This window comes from Saccostrea echinata, unplaced genomic scaffold, assembly GCF_033153115.1.
Source record: "Saccostrea echinata isolate AGI-Se365-2 ecotype Australia unplaced genomic scaffold, CSIRO_AGI_Sech_v1 ptg000022l, whole genome shotgun sequence".
Taxonomy (NCBI): domain Eukaryota; kingdom Metazoa; phylum Mollusca; class Bivalvia; order Ostreida; family Ostreidae; genus Saccostrea; species Saccostrea echinata.
Genome location: NW_026889771.1, coordinates 2,275,988 through 2,292,339, shown reverse-complemented (window position 1 = coordinate 2,292,339; position 16,352 = coordinate 2,275,988). Strand labels below are relative to the sequence as shown.

Here is a 16,352-nt window from a genome sequence, read left to right as displayed (position 1 = left end):
AATTTACTTCTTTTTGCAATTTGAATAAAATAAGTTTTGAGATGGCCTACATTTCTCTCTGTTTGTGACGTCAAATCTTCGATGATCGACGCGCCTCTGTTTCGGCTTTTTGTGTGTGTTGTTCCCGCGAAAGGGAAGTGAACGAAAGATCATTGGTGTGATCAGCGATGAAATCTAGAAAGCGGCCCAGGGAGAACACTCCCGTTGTGGACGCCCAGACGGAAGCAGCTGATCGAGAACAGTTCTTGAAGGCATTTGAAAGTAAATCGCTTTTGTGGCATAGACAGGTGGTGCATGGTGTGATCTACATCTGTAGATCTGAAAGTTACATAATACTTTCTTTATTTGGTCGTGAAATTTATAAAGATAAAATGTAATGGACATAAAAGTTGATTTTTTAAAAATTGCCTTTGTATTTTTCTCTTGTGTAATTACCCACATCATCAACCCCCATTATTTACAACCATCACTAAATGCACGTTACATTATGTTTAAATTATTCTTGTGTTAGTATCTCAATGATATGACACAAACATGATTTAGATAAAGGGTTCTGTACACAGATGTATCAATTATGGAGAAGTTAGAGAAAGTAATATGTGAAAGGATGTTTTGGATATATTAGGCCTATATGAGAAGTTGCATAAAAAAAATGTTAATCTACTGCACGGCCTGTCAATATATTAGCAAGATTCATATTTTTGTGCGGTATTTCACAAACGTCGTCAAAATATGATTTTATTTATCTTTATTGCAAAGAAATACCAGGGACCTATATACTACGGGATAGGCAACTCTCGCAAGTCTCGCAATATCTCGTAAGTTGCAGGACTTTGTAAGTCAATTTTAATTAAATACATCTCTTTTGCTATCAAATATTTCAGAATAGAATCTTAATTTATCTATCAAAAAATTATTCAAGATTTGTTTTTAGCGTTGTTTTTATTCCTTATCTTAGTAGTAATTACGTTTATTGAAAAATCAGTGCATGACCCTGATCAGTCGTTTTTCCGAGAAATCGCCGATTTTGGTGGTTGTTTACTTAATATCTAAATTATTTTATAATATGTGCTTTAAAATTTATTAAATATCCATTCCAATACACAAAAAGAACAGATTACATTAATCAGAAAACAAGCTTTTTACTGGGGAAAAACGTAGTTTGAAAAACTTGCAGTGTTGTATGTGCCGTTTTGGGTAAATAAATATGGCGCTGAAAGAGTTGCATATCCCGTTAGTATATAGGTCCCTGGAAATACCTTGGACAATTCAATTCAATTTGTTTATTTACCAATTAAGTTCCCTTATGGGCAAAAAGAAAGTACACTGTAAACACTTATATATATCATATACATGTACAATATACATAACTAATTCATTGTTGTGTCACATAGTCTGTGGTCTCTGTTTTCACAAATTAAAGTTGAAATTTGTAAAAATAAGAACATATACAATACTTCATTGGAGTGAAATGTAAGGCCTAAGAAAAAATATGTTTGTCTACAGAACCTTGCCAGACCAACCCTAATAATATTAGCTGACCCAAAAATTATAATAATTTTGTTGTTGTTGTTGTAAAATCCCAAAACTGCATATCTGTATATTTTCCTTCAAAAAGGACAGTTTATGGGTTGTAAGATCACTTTTTAATAACAATATTTAGAGCTGTTGGGTAGATTGTAAAACAAGGTTTTTGGTTGGTGTTTTTTTTTTTTTTTTTTTTTTTGGTTAGAAAAAAAGAGTTTAAAACTATCTTTTAAAAAAAATTGTATTTCAAAGTTGTGCCTTTTTATTTAAAAAAAATAAAAACAAAATGCTACCTTCTGACCCAATTTTTTATTAGCATATAGTAAAAAAAAAAAAAAATTTCTTAGGCCTAATGAAAATTTTAAAAACTGAGGGCAGGACTTCTACACATGTTTATAAATTATGAAAATACCAGAACAAGCAATTTTCTCAAAAGTTTAAGACTCTTTCTAGATAGCCAACTCTCTAAATTTGTGTAGAACTAACCTTCTAGGTCCTTGAGTCAGAATAGCTTTAATATTTATAAATGTATCAATCATAAATCATTTTCTGCTTATCAGGAACATTAAATAATAAGAAGTAGGAGGGTTGTCCATAAAGTTCGTGGACAAGCTAAAATTTAAATAAAAGTTGCGTCATAGATATTTATTATTAGCATATTTATAATCCTTTACTATATGTGAATTACAAAATGAAAAATTTTATTCAATTTTAAGTGTATAATTACAATTATGACTTCATTATTAAACTTGGGATGGTGACCCGGAGCACAACAAAGCTTTAATTAAAAAGTTATTAATCACTTGATACATTTCATTTGTATTTTGTAAAATTCCGCGGAAATTTGGATGGCTTTTTCATTATAGGGTTGACAAAAGTTATAACGTCAAACATGTAAAATTTGAACGTTCAAAGTTTCGAAATGGCAGAGAAATCGAGGTCAGAGTTTATTAAGATAGTTTCTTCATTGTTCGAAAAAGGGACGTTTTCGGAAAAGGTGGAGCAGAGAGTAGTGATAAAATTTTGTGTAGACATCGGAAAAACACCAACAGAGACCCATAAATTCCTTAAACAGTCGGAAAATCATAGTAAAGTAATCTATTCTTTAGTGTTTAAGTGGCACAGAAGATTTTCGGACGAAAGAGACTGTTTACTGGATGACATTCGTGATGGAAGACAATCGTTCCGAGATTGTAGTGCTGTAAAAAATGAAGTTCGTAACGTGACTTTGCCGTATTTTCGTACATACAGCCGTTTTACGCGGACAGAGGTTTGATGATTTGCAGGATCTGAGACAGGAAGTGTTAAATATTATTTCATGTATGAAACCAGAACAGTTTGTCCAAATTTTTGATGACTGGTTGAAACGACATAAGAAATGTGTTGAGTGAAACGGTGACTGCGTTGAGAAAACTTTAATGTATTTAGCATTTGACGTCGAATAACGTCAAGGATTTTCGTTTTAGTGCTCCGGGTATGAGTGCGTATCTTTTTTGTATCAGATAAAATATAACTATTTGTGTTTTGTTTGTGATTAAAACTTGCATATTAATAAACTGAAACATCAATTTAATGAAAATAATAATTTCAAATATTTTATCAATGTTTGTCAGTAATTATCAATGTTGTCCACGAATTTTACGGACAACCCTTGTATGCATCTATGTAAAATAATATTGATACATTTGAGTTGCATCCACAGAAATTTCCTTTTAAAATTCTCAATTTGTCATTGTATTTTTCAGAGCCAACACAGATTTATCGGTACCTAAGAACCAGACATCAAATTTCTGTAAGTATAGGGACAGTAATTTATGGTCTGAAAGAATTACGGTACAAATAATTACAGGTAATTTTTTAAAAAAGTAAAGTAGACAAAACTTGATGTATGATTTGATGCAATTACATGCATTGTACTCATTATATAGGATTTTAATTAAAAATGATGGATCATTTCATGATGTACTTGTGTACTATAAATCTTAAATGATTTTTGCAATCACATTTAAAAGAACACTTCTTATTTGATTTGAAAGGTGTGAATCCTTTAGATTTTAATTGAATTATGAAATCTTTAATCATGTTAATGTTGATGGCTGTATTGAACTTATTTCACCATAAAGTATTACTATGTCCATATATGAAGGTACCACAGTTTTTTATATAAATCTACTAAAATTATTGCATACATAGCTGCATTTATGCCTACTTTTTCAGCCTATTATTCTACATAGAACATTGACTTACATGAAAGAAAGAAGATCTGTTAGCAACACTAAGAGGTATATGTCATTTGGGTATAGCATAAAAATAGTCAAGTGAACCATATTTTGAAATGTTTGAATATTTTATTGACATAAAATCAAGAGTTTATTAGAAAGGTATTGATTATATGTCAGAGATTCCTTGTGTACAGTAGATGATCTTTTTTTCTTCAGAAAAAGTTTTGATGTAAACTCCATGCTGAAGACAATCACTGATGACAAGCAGAAAACTTCCACTAAAACAGAGAAGTATGAATTGGATAGTCTAAAAGTGACTCATGAATTACATAATTAAAACATTTGAGTCACTCTAATATTAAACCTATTGCTATGCATTTTCATTTGTCCTCATCTGCATTTCGTAATTTTTAGCTCCACTGGTCAGAGACCAGAAGAGCTTATGTGATAGGTGTCTGTCGTTCGTTAAACAATTTTTCAAAATGCCACTCCTGCTACAGTTGAACAATGTTGCCATGGTTACTAAAAATAGAAATTCTGTGAAATACTTTCAAATTGCCTCTCCTCCTACAGTTTTAGTTCGATTTCAATATAACTTGGCAAACAAGTAGACAAATTTAAGATACATAATATTATATATTGGTTTTTGATTTTGATGAACAGTGTTGCCATGGTTACTTTCAAAATGCTTTTAAATCCTTCTACAGTTTTGGTCTGATTTCAGTATTATAACTTGGCAAAAAGACTACTCTTAGATACATAATTCTGTGTATTGGTTTTTGATGAATGGTTTGGCCATAATGACTATAAAATAGAAATGTATGTAGAATTATTTCAAAGGGCTACTCCCTCTACAGCTTTAGTCTGATTGCAGTAAATCTTGCCAAAAAAGAGACTGAACCAAGGATCATGATTCTATTTATTGCTATTGCCATAGTTTCAGGTCCAAGTTCTATTTTTCTCTTTCTTTGTTCTAAGTACAAACCAGTAGAACTACAGTCTCAGAGAGATTATAAGATACAGTATTTAGCTTCTTATCTGAAATTACTTTAATGATTTCAACCAGTTTTGGTTTAGTTGTGTCATTGAAAAGGGGGGGGGGGGGCTGTGGAAGGAATTTATGAACTTTATTTTTTCTTTCTTCTGATGGGCAGGGCTAAAATCATCAAAAATGTAATCTTCAAAAATCTCTGCTTCTACAAGTAGCAGACAAAAAGTTTGCAGTTTTACAATGAGCACTCAGCCTTGTACCAGATTGTAAAATTCTTGAACCCTGGGTTCAGGCGATAGGTGACAAAAGTTAAAAATTCATGAAAAAAAATGCTTTTTTCTCCCTGAAGCCACAGTAATCTGAACACCAATAATCTAAACGTTTCAACTTCCAAACATCTCCCCAGAACAAAATTTTAACATTTAATTTTGACAATCTGAAATATTTGTTTTACATCAAAATTGCAAATTAAGTTTTTGTTGTTTAAATTTTAAATTAAAATTTAAGTGTCCTTGATAAGGGAAATCTCTGACAGAATTTTAAGTCAATTACGCATTTTAAAATGCTTTTCCTTTAAAGAGTTGTAAAATTTTTCAACATGCATTTGTATATGAGTTGTAATTGCATTCATTGACTGAATAAGGAAAAAGATAAGGAAACTTCATTTATGTACAGATATTTTCATATAGTTTGAAATGTGTTAAGGGTACAATTTGCTTTTTTTTTCAGAACAAAGTCTTTAAATTTAAGAATTGCAGGATACTTTTGTGAAGATGGTAAATATTTGAAGTCAATTGTTTTTTAAAATAAAGAGCTATTAAGTAAAATACAGAATGATCAATATTTAAAATATACATTGTGAAACTTCATGAATGTATTTTAAATCTGTATTACAGAATGCAGAGAATCTGATTATTTGTCTTCTCTTTTTACAGAGTGTAATGACATGGTCGATGTAGAAGTATCCCTCCTACAAGTGTGTGAGAAGAGGCGTGGAGGATCAGTAAACTCGGTAACAAAGACCTCCTTAAAGACCCTGCGGGTTCCTGTAAATCCTAGCAGGGAGGAGAGCCCAGATCCATTCACCATCTCCCACGAATGCTTCAACAACAGTCACATCTTACCAGTCAAACCTCTCATTCTGTGTCTTAGTGTTAACACCTCACCAAAGAATGGTATGGTCAACGGGCAGTGCAATGGAAACATAGACTCAACTGATGGTAACTTTTGGGGGGTTTTATACGCCCATCTTAAGACAGGCATATTATGGTATGGCGTTCATGTCCATCTGTCTGTTAGCTTTTTTGTGTTTGGCTCATAACTAAAATACTATGAGGCTTAATCAAATTTGTCAGCTGATACCTCTTGGGTAGAAGGTGTGTCACACATTAAAAGATGGTCACTGTGACCTTTCAGATTATATGGCCATATATGGCAAAATCCTGTCCACCTCTTACTGGAAAACTATTATTCCTAGAATCATCAAACTAGGTCAATTGATGCATTTTTGATAGAAGGTGTGTCGCACCCTACATAAAGGTCACAGTGAGCCTTAATTGAGGGGAAATTTGAAAAAAAAAAAACAGGACAAAAAAAAACTATGTAAGTTACACAATCTCTACAGATGTAAGAGTATTGCAGTAAGGTTCTTAAAAATGTTAATTCAAGAAAACACACATTTTTTATGCCCCACAATGAATATGGCCTGGGCATATAGTGTTTGTCATGTCCTTACATCTGTCCTTCCATCACACTTTGCATTTAGCTCAGTTTCAAAGAAACTATTCAAGATATTTTTATCAAACTTCATATGTGAGCTATTTCACTGCCTCAACAATATTTTACCTTGACCTCATTTTCTTAAATTAGTGATTATCTCAATTTCAAAGAAACTTCAGATATTTTTGTCAAACCTTATATGCTTAAACATATTGTTCAGAGCTGTTCAACTTCATCATCAATTTCTGACATTGATCTTTCCTTTGACATTTATCTTACTTATCTTAAAATAGTATTAAGCTCAGTTTCAAAGAAACTATTCAAGATATTTTTATCAAACTTCATATGCTGATACATATTGATGAGAGCTATTTAAGTGCATCAACATTTATTTACTTTGACCTTTCCTTTGAGCTTGACCTCACTTTTCTCAAATTTGTATTTAGTTCAGCCCTTCGGGCTTCACAGGATTTGATCACGTGACCAACCAAGTTCATTTCCCAGAGAACTTTTTAACATTGTTGTTTATTTCTTAAAGAAATTATTCCAAATATTGTTTATGTAATCTTATGCACTAATACATGTACATTATTTGGTGAGAATAAACTGTGTCCATTTTTTTTTTACCTTGACCTTCCCAATAACCTTTGACCTTAACTATTTATTGTGTATAACAGACTTGTCGAAATTTTGAAATCACTGTCAGACATTTGGTCTGACAAAGTCAAATGTTCTGTCGGACCGGACGAAGTTTTGTCAGACCAGATACATGTACCTTATTTTGACGCTGAGAAAGGAAAATAAATAACAGCACCAAAATGCCCTTAAATATTTTCAACAGCCTTCAATCTCACAAGTTTCTTTTCTTAGGATAGAGAGTCTTTAATAAGAGACATAAATAACATATTTTATGTCTTTCCTGTAACAAGTTAAATTGACCATCGTCACTACACCGCGCAAACGGCCATCTCTTCTGTGTTTGTGACCTTCAGTTGCGCATCCCGATCCCGACCTTTTTTAAAATTTCCGTCACGCTCGATTTTTTCAAACAGTCATTTGGACCGGCGTTTTCTTAAAAGTTATCAGTCCAGACAAATTTTTACCGGCCTTGCCGACAGGATCGACGGATTTCGACAAGTCTGGTATAAACTCAGTTTTAAAGAAACTATTTTATGTTTATTTTCATCAAACTTCACACATTAATACAAATTTTCTTGTTGCATTACTAATGAACCCTGGATGGGGCATTCATGTCCTATGGACATATTTCCAGTTCGTGATATACTATACAACTATATATAACATAAATAATTTATTTTTATTTCAAAAACAAAAGAAATTCTAATTATATCTTAGCTGTAATTATCAAGCAGTGGAGTAGCATTTCAATCAGAAACAAATTGTATCTGTCAAATTATAGATTAAATGAGTTAAGTGTAAGAAGAGTGTCTTAATCATTTCTGATAGGGAATCTCTGATCAAGCAGGCCTCAAGACCATAAACTTAGAACAAATGAAGTCAAAATTTCAATAATTAAACTTCTGAAATACGTGTAATTTTTATATTAAATCAAACAAAATGTGTTTGTTTGTTGTTTAACGCCTATTTTTTGTTCTAATTGATAAATACACCAATGTAGCATAGCAAACATTAGGAAATGGGGAAAAACACTGGAATCTTTGTACCAAGGTTGACATGATTTTCTTCTATGCACTCTCATCTGTTTAATATGATAAAAAATATTTGACGGTGTATCGTGTGCAGTGGCAGTGCACTTTAATTTGTCTGGCGAGGCTTGATATTAATCTAGAGATATTTTTTCATCTTGTCTTAAGATTCTCTGTATTTACATTTTTGTTTTTTTTTTTATCCTATTGTAAAATGTTGTAGAAGAACTTCCAAATAAAAAGAGAAGAAATGGTCAGTTTGCTCCAGACAGTATTGAAAAGCCTGTTTTTAGCACAGAGGTTGTAATACTGGATAGGAACAAGAAATGTCACCTAGTCAATGGGGACTATGAGTTTGTTTTACATGAGCAGGGGGCAGACTTCAAGAATGCATCCTGGGAAACAGTCATGAATGGCAAGGTAAATTAAGAAGTATGCACTGTATGATGTGTATATTTTGCTGAAATATACATATGAATTACAGAATAATCATTTTCTTAAGATTGTGTAGGTAACATTGTAGTTGTAATTTAAGTTTATTTTATCAATGCCCTCATGAATCTTTTGTATCTATTTACCATACAAGTCGTATGTGTATAGGGCAGAAATGTAACTTTATCTCAAGACCAATTCAACATACATGTACTTCATAGTATGAGGTAATAGATAATAAAACATATTTACATTTATCATATTTCATTTCAACCCCCTGTCCCCATATAATTGATACTGAAGATCACTTCTCCTCCCTTAGAGAAAGTGGGGGTGGGGTTTTAAATGTAGATATATTGCAAAAGGAAAATCTGCTGTGCCAAAGAGTTGACTATGATGAAAGTCATTATTAGGTCTTCGCAAGGATTTGCGGGTGCCCTATAGTAATCACTCTGTCTGTCTGTCCGTCTGTCTGTCCGTCTGTCATTCTTCCGTCCACAAATTTTCTGTTTTTTTCTAATAACTTTTTTTAGGGTTGACCAATTAAGTTCAACTTTGGTATTTTGGTTGAATAGGCAGTAAGACATATTTTAATGCTAAGTTTGGTTCTCTATGTCTTCCGGTTTGGAGCTGGGGTGGTGGGGTACATTCCTTAACTTTATATAAGAGTGAATGGGCAAAGAGAGATAACTGCTGAGAATGTTCCTATTGTAAACTATGAAAGGCTACAATGAGTCTCTTGGGATTAATTAACTTTCCTCTTGAAGAAAATCCAAAGCATTTATCTTTATCTGCCACATTGAGATTAATTAACACCTCTGTCTGCAAATGAAGTTTGTTTTGAAGTTAAGTCAATTCTGAATGATGTTTACATTCTCTGAAATGTGGATTTAGATAATGTTCATACTTTATTTTGGTAAAATACACAATGAGTTATGATTTTATTGAATTCTAAAAACAAGATATAGATAAAGATATTGTTTTTATTATTATTTTCTTTTTTCTTTTTTTCTGCCTTATGTAAATTCAAGAATACTAATTATTTTAACAGGTATTCAGATAATAACCTCATTCTATCATTGCTGAAAAAGTTCTTATTGTAAACTTAGAACAAAAGGTTGAGAGAGCAGTATAATTAATCCTGTGGGTTTGATTATCTTGCTGGTTTGCAGAATATTTTAGAGGGTTATCTTTCTGTCACTTTAAGATTAATTAACACCTTTGTCTGCAACTGATATTTGTTTTGAAGTTAAGGTCAAGCCTGGGTGATATTTGCATTCACTGAAGCTGGCATTTTAGAAAACACATGCTTTATTCATTTTTAAATATACATTTAATTGAGTTATTATAGATATGATGTTTTTTACTGCCTTATGTAAATACAAGGATACTATTTACAGATTGTTGGATATTTAGCAGTTGCTGTTGCTTATTCTTTATATATTTTGAAATTTTTTGGAATCAAGTAAAACTCTCATCCCCTAATCTGCACCCTTATATTTCTAACCCTCAGCGGGGCCCTTGCTGACTGGTCAGATTTCTAGTTTTGTTTAATTTATACAAGACCCAAAGTGATAAAAAGATATTTATGAAATTCATGCTTTAATCATGTATTGCTGCATTAGAAAAGCATTTAATATCAAATTATGTAAATATTTAAACAGTTCTGAGTACATGTGAAATGAAATAATGCATTTGTCTTCTGACACAGTTTCAGAAACATGCTTATAATAAATTCATGCGTTATACAGAGAAGTGATTTTCATTTCTTGTGGTTTCAAAACATATTTTGAACTTATCCTATATATAAACAAATTATTTTTATAACAAATCAAATTGTTTGTGCACTTAATTATAAGTGTGTTTCTCTGTATACAGTTACAGTGAATTAATTCTGATTTTAAAATTTCCTTTTTCAGCATGTTCAGGCTTTTGAGGTGTTTAACTTTCATCCCACACTCAAGTGCTCTATAGACTGGACCATTAATGGTAAACCAGACAGCTCAATCAACTCAGGGGCCACAGATACTCATACACAGTACATAATGGACAACAGACTCGCACAAGTTCCCCTCAACTCAGGGACCATCTCAAAAGAGGAGGAACAAAGTACTCCAAAGAAAAGGCAGCGTGTATTTTACCAGTTTCTCTACAACAACAGTACTCGCCACCAGAACGAGGCTCGTGAGGATCTCCGTTGTCCTTGGTGTGCACTCAACTGCATCCATTTATATGGACTCCTCAAGCATCTCAGACTCTGTCACGCCCGATTTAATTTTATTTCCATGGTAAATGAATCATTATTAGTATTATACAGCAACTGATTCACAACCATTTAACTATCCTCCATGAACAAAATTTCCAAGAATGTTAGATAAATGTGTGCATTAATTTTTATTTTAGCCACATCATAAGGGTGTGAGAATCGATGTCACCATTAATGAGCGCTATGATGGATCATATGCAGGGAATCCCCAAAATCTTTACAGCAATGTTGATATAGGATATGCATTTAGACGCAATGGACCTGTACGGAGAACCCCAGTCACACAAGTGCTTGTGTATAGGTAATCCACAGTTTGATATATTTTTGAGATTGAACGAGAATTCGGTAGTTGTGAACCAGAGAGCCCAATTACTAACAATGGATAGCAATCTGATCTACTATATGCTTTTCTTAGAGCATTTTGATTGAAAAGTTCAATGCACATATGTACATGTACAAAGTATATACAGAGTACTCTCTTTGGTCTGTTTTCTGATCATGAATCTTGGATTTCAGACCAAAAAGACCTGCACAGTCATTGACCGAGTTTATGGAACCTGAAAATGACATACAGATCAACAGACAATTCATGCAGGGTCACAACAGGTGAGTAATGCATTGTGTGATGTTAATACATGTGTGAGTTTTATGATTGCTAAATACATGTATACTATGAAAAATTTTGGGTACAGACTTCTGCAATATTCTTGTCGTTTCAGGCTGTATTATCACACCATGACATCAGAAGTCATCAGACCACAGGAAATAGATGTGGACAGTGAGGAAGAAACAGACCCAATCTGGCTCAGACAGAAAACTGTTAATGTAAGATAATATTCATTAAAAATATAGATTACACAAATATGCATGTATAAGGGTAAGTGTAACAAAGTTCCACTGGAAAATGGCTGCCTTAAAACTACAGTCAAATCTTGTTATCTCGAATTCAATGGGGCCAAGAAAAAACTTGGAGATATCCGAGGATTCTAGATATTCTGGGCAAAATACTTAAGAAATAAGTAGTTTGGACTTCCAAATAACTTCGACATATCTATGGTATTCAAGATATCCATGTTCAAAATACTGAAGGTTAACTGTGTATTTCCTTTGCTTAATGTTGCAATATGAAACATGTTCAAGATTTAAAGCAGATATACTTGCATGTAAATTTTAAAGCATTTTTTTTTTTTCACAAGTCCATTTCTCAGTTTTATAATACATGTATATCAAAATAAAACAAATGTACTTTATTTATTTGTAATGTTCTTTAACAGATGATTGACGAGTTTACTGACGTTAATGAGGGTGAGAAAGAGTTGATGAAGTTGTGGAATCTTCATGTCATGAAATACAAGTAAGTCATTTTATCCTTCCCCAAATACACATGGGTAAAATTTTATTGTCATCTTTAGCATAATATTACATGTTTCAGATCTATTTTGCTTTTGCCCTGCTAAAATTTTCAAAAGTAATGATGTCACAGACTTTTGTTTTGATCTATTTCTGTAAGGTGCATATACTCCTGTTTTTTTTAGCTTCATTTCGGACTGTCAGATCCCAGAGGCCTGTTACTCATTTGTACGGGAACATGGAGTGGAATTGATAAAGAAAAATCTCAACAAGAACTTTCTTGTCCACATGGTCAACATGTTTGACTTCAGTTTGATTCGGCCAGATGTTGTTCACAAGACAATGAGACTACTGGATGAAGTAGAGGATTACATCCATAGATCCTGAGAATGAGACAAAGATGAACGTGTATATATAACAGTTTAGATCTGTATTTATTAACTAGATCTGTATTTATGTTGAAATCCATCTTATTAATGGATTTTTAAGGTTAATTTTTAAAATATGGTGACATAGATGAAAAAGAATATTTCCGTCCACCTCAGATTACATCTAAAAGTCATCTATTATAAGGGCATCCGTGGTGATCAGTGATTCCAGTGATAATTACTGGTAAATTTAGTAGCATTACACTAATATGTTTTAAATGAACCAAGGAAATGTGTGACAAAAAAAAAAAAAAATAGTAAAAAATCCAGAATCAAATATGTAAATTAGTATTTATTTAAAGATTTATACCATCCCTCATATCAAATTAAAGTGGAACTTAATGAAATATATCTTGTGAACATTCCATGCTCCTTATACATGTATGTATTTCCAGTGTGTACACTTACGGACCTTTATATGTATGCAACTTAATTTATTATTAGAGCAAATGGAAGAAAGATTTTTCATAAATAATATCAGATGAGTAATAGTAAAACTTATGTTAAATATTACTATCATGTTTTGATTTATCAAGTGTTTCTAATTGTTTTAAATTGCAATTACAGTTTTTAAAATTGATATGTCAAGTCCATATTAAAGAAGGCATAATCAAGTCAATGATATTTCCGGAACTTCCTATAATGGTATACAATATATCAGAAATTATTAATAAGTGTTGCGTATTTGTTGATTAATCGTATGCACATAAAAAAATTTGTGCTGTGTTTCTATCTTTGTACATGTGTATACCAGTGGATGTTTTGTAAAGGTTATGTTGTGAAATGATTAACTTAATTTACCATCGACTCAGGGTCACTTTCATCTTCCCTATGCATCAAATCAGGGAAAATAATCAGGGATTGCAAATAAGAAGATCAATTCTAAGCTCATTTACTCCAAATGTACCACCTTCAAAAGAAATTATGGGCATTGAATAAATAATGACTTATATTAAGTATTTTTATTTCAAAATTTCAAAAATGTTGGTATAAGTGTGCATTTCATACATTATACATTCAACTTCTGAGATTGAAGAACTACATGTATAATACAGTATCAGTTAAATATTACATGTGTAATGAAGATAAAATAAAGTTGTTTTCTTAAATATGGCATTTTCCAATAAGTTGTTTATGAAAGATATGTAATTTATTACTGCAAATCATTTAAATTAAATTGCCTTAAAGGGTTTGGACCAGACAGGAACTAAAATGTAATACATGTACATGTATGTTGGGCAGTCAGTTGTAATTTTGTAATTTACTAATTGCAAATACATGTTATCATCATCTTGGTGAGCTCTCATTTTCCATTAAGTTCTGGATGGAAATGAACTAGATTTCTAAAATATATATTTATACAGTATATATAGAAAGAGCATGTGAAATTCACAGCTTAGTTTACATAGTACAGTATCTTTTTGTACTTATTTAACTACACGGTACATTCCAAACTATTTTCAGTTGGAAAAATGACTTAATTTAACCAGCCTACATTAAAGAGGATATCTTGATCTTTGGGCAATTGTATAGTCATTATGGATACAAATATTTCAGAAGTTCAATTGCTTTTCAAATATTAAGGTACATGTATCCCAGTTAAAATGTTAACAACCAAAAAAGGGGTCAGAAATTAAAATGTGGTGGAGTTTTATATTTTAGCTACATGTACTTCTACTCGTAAATGCATGATGAAATGAAATAGTATATGTTCCATCTAGCAGTGTAACACTAATAAGACGTATTGCAAAATTGAGAAACAAGTGAAGTTGAACTTCATGTGTATAGTGTATCTGATGTAATTTCATTTCAAGAAAATACGGCTTTTGCTCTTGGCAGTTGAACATGTTAATTTTAAGGTATTGAATAGTAAATGACAATTTTGGGTGGAAATACAATTCTGGCTAATATAGTGCCTTCTTGATTAGTTACCTGTTTTGAAAGAAAGGGACAAAGGGGCGGGAGGGGGGAGGCTTCCTGATACTGTGAAGGATTTTAAGATTCAAACAGTGTTGTATGCACATTTTTTATGAAGTACAATATCATATAACTAATGTTGTGACGATAGACTACGTTAATGTTACGAGTTCCCTGTGATGTTGAAAACTGTTACTGTGTAGAGGCATGTGACCATTGTTGTATCGACTAAAAATTAAACATGATAAAATCAGATTTAGTATCTATCATGTCTGTTTATCAATTATTATAACCTCCCTCATGATTTTTTTTAACACTTTGAAATTTTATGCTTATGATACAATTGTTATACGCATTGCATGATGTCAGGCATAAAGTGTGTATGTCTCTGAAATACGAAAAAAATCTATTTTTTCTGTGAATCCTGTTATATGTATAGTATGAATTTGTGCAGCAAGCATGTATTTTTGTGAAAATAAATTAATTGTCATCTGAACTGTTTATTTTCAATTGGATATTAGTAAAAATACATACAAACTATCTTTTATCAAAGATGATCATCCTTCAGGAATGATGGAATACCGGTAATAAGGTTGGAATATTAAGCTAACGAATCTGAATCCCAAAACCACAGAGAAAGTCATGACAGCTTAGATCTATTGATCTCTTCTTGAAATATTGCCGAATTTTTGTGTTCATGTATTTAGAGTAACTTGAAATATATTAATACTTGTAAAACTTCTAATTAAAGATAACTGTGTACGGACAAAGAAGAGGGTATGGTTTGGGCTTTACTGTGCCCTTAAATTTACTGTTTTCACAGAGTTATGAAATTGGCTTAAATATGATTTGAGGATATGGATGTGATAAATCATGAAAGAATACGACATCATTAATTTGGTACATTTGTAAGTTTTAAACAGAAAACCGCAAAATTACTCATTACAGGGGTTATTTCCCTTTTAAAAACAGATTGTCCACAGCCGTCGCCCACTTCAAATTTCAGATACTGGTATATTGTGTAAAATCCTTTGAAAAAATCACATTTCTCAAAATCTTTTTGGGCAATGCATGTGCTTTATATTATCTGAAAGAAAATTCCACTGAAAATTGATGTCTTCTGCAACTTTTTAAGAAAATATGGGAAAATGCACAAGCAATTAGCATTTAGGAGGTCATATGAGAAAAACAATTTTATGTTCTTAAGGGTACTACTGAACAGAGAACCCTTAGGCTAATGATTTTTTTTATTATTGATTGTTTGTAAATGAAAATATTTATGTTCTAAATAACCAATATATCATACAAAAACGAAATAAAATTTTAAAAAAGAATACTGTGCCAGGTTTTATTCTTAATTTTAACAGAATACTAATCTCTGAAGACTTCATCATACTTTGTGTGATTTTAATTATATTTTTTAGTAAGTTTTACACCAGAGTCAATGGCTAAGAATTCTGTATACGGTGACTTGAAAAATGAAATTAAATTTAAAAAATAATGTGAAAAAGTATTGTAAAATTATGTGGTAAAATTAGTATTTCAATAAACAACCAATCTGAATAAAATCAGATACTTTGTTCCGCCCATATAGATCGCTACAGTAGCGATCTTTGTGAGCGGATCAAAAGATCTGATTTTTAATTCATTCGGGATCGGATGACATAAAATATTACATTAATCTATTTTGTTACGTTTTCAACTTTTTCGAGGGAAAATATCCATAAAATAATCTTGTTATTGGTTTAAAAGATGGAATATGATTTATAAATAAAAAATAAACTCGATTATGCATAAAATTTATTTGAATTGACCAAGTAAACCTGGAGTTCT

At 31.7% G+C, this 16,352-nt stretch overlaps 1 protein-coding gene across 1 annotated transcript; it reads left to right on the top strand.

Annotated features, from left to right (window-relative positions):
* The first annotated feature begins 75 nt into the window (after positions 1–75).
* LOC133190220 (polycomb protein suz12-like) lies at positions 76–15,015 on the top strand. The gene is made up of 13 exons (XM_061325727.1): positions 76–261; positions 3,273–3,319; positions 3,745–3,809; positions 3,966–4,040; positions 5,470–5,516; positions 5,676–5,960; positions 8,350–8,546; positions 10,478–10,846; positions 10,962–11,125; positions 11,341–11,430; positions 11,544–11,649; positions 12,099–12,178; positions 12,360–15,015. The coding sequence occupies exons 1-13, from the start codon at positions 168–170 to the stop codon at positions 12,559–12,561; spliced, it is 1,821 nt and encodes a 606-aa protein (XP_061181711.1). The 5' UTR covers positions 76–167; the 3' UTR covers positions 12,562–15,015.
* Positions 15,016–16,352: the final 1,337 nt, after the last annotated feature.

Excerpts from the sequence above, each read along its gene's own strand:
- LOC133190220 (XM_061325727.1), top strand. The coding sequence starts at position 168 with ATGAAATCTAGAAAGCGGCCCAGGGAGAACACTCCCGTTGTGGACGCC. Across the intron at positions 3,320-3,744 it reads GAACCAGACATCAAATTTCT|CCTATTATTCTACATAGAAC; the intron begins GTAAGTATAGGG and ends CTACTTTTTCAG. Across the intron at positions 11,650-12,098 it reads TCAGACAGAAAACTGTTAAT|ATGATTGACGAGTTTACTGA; the intron begins GTAAGATAATAT and ends GTTCTTTAACAG.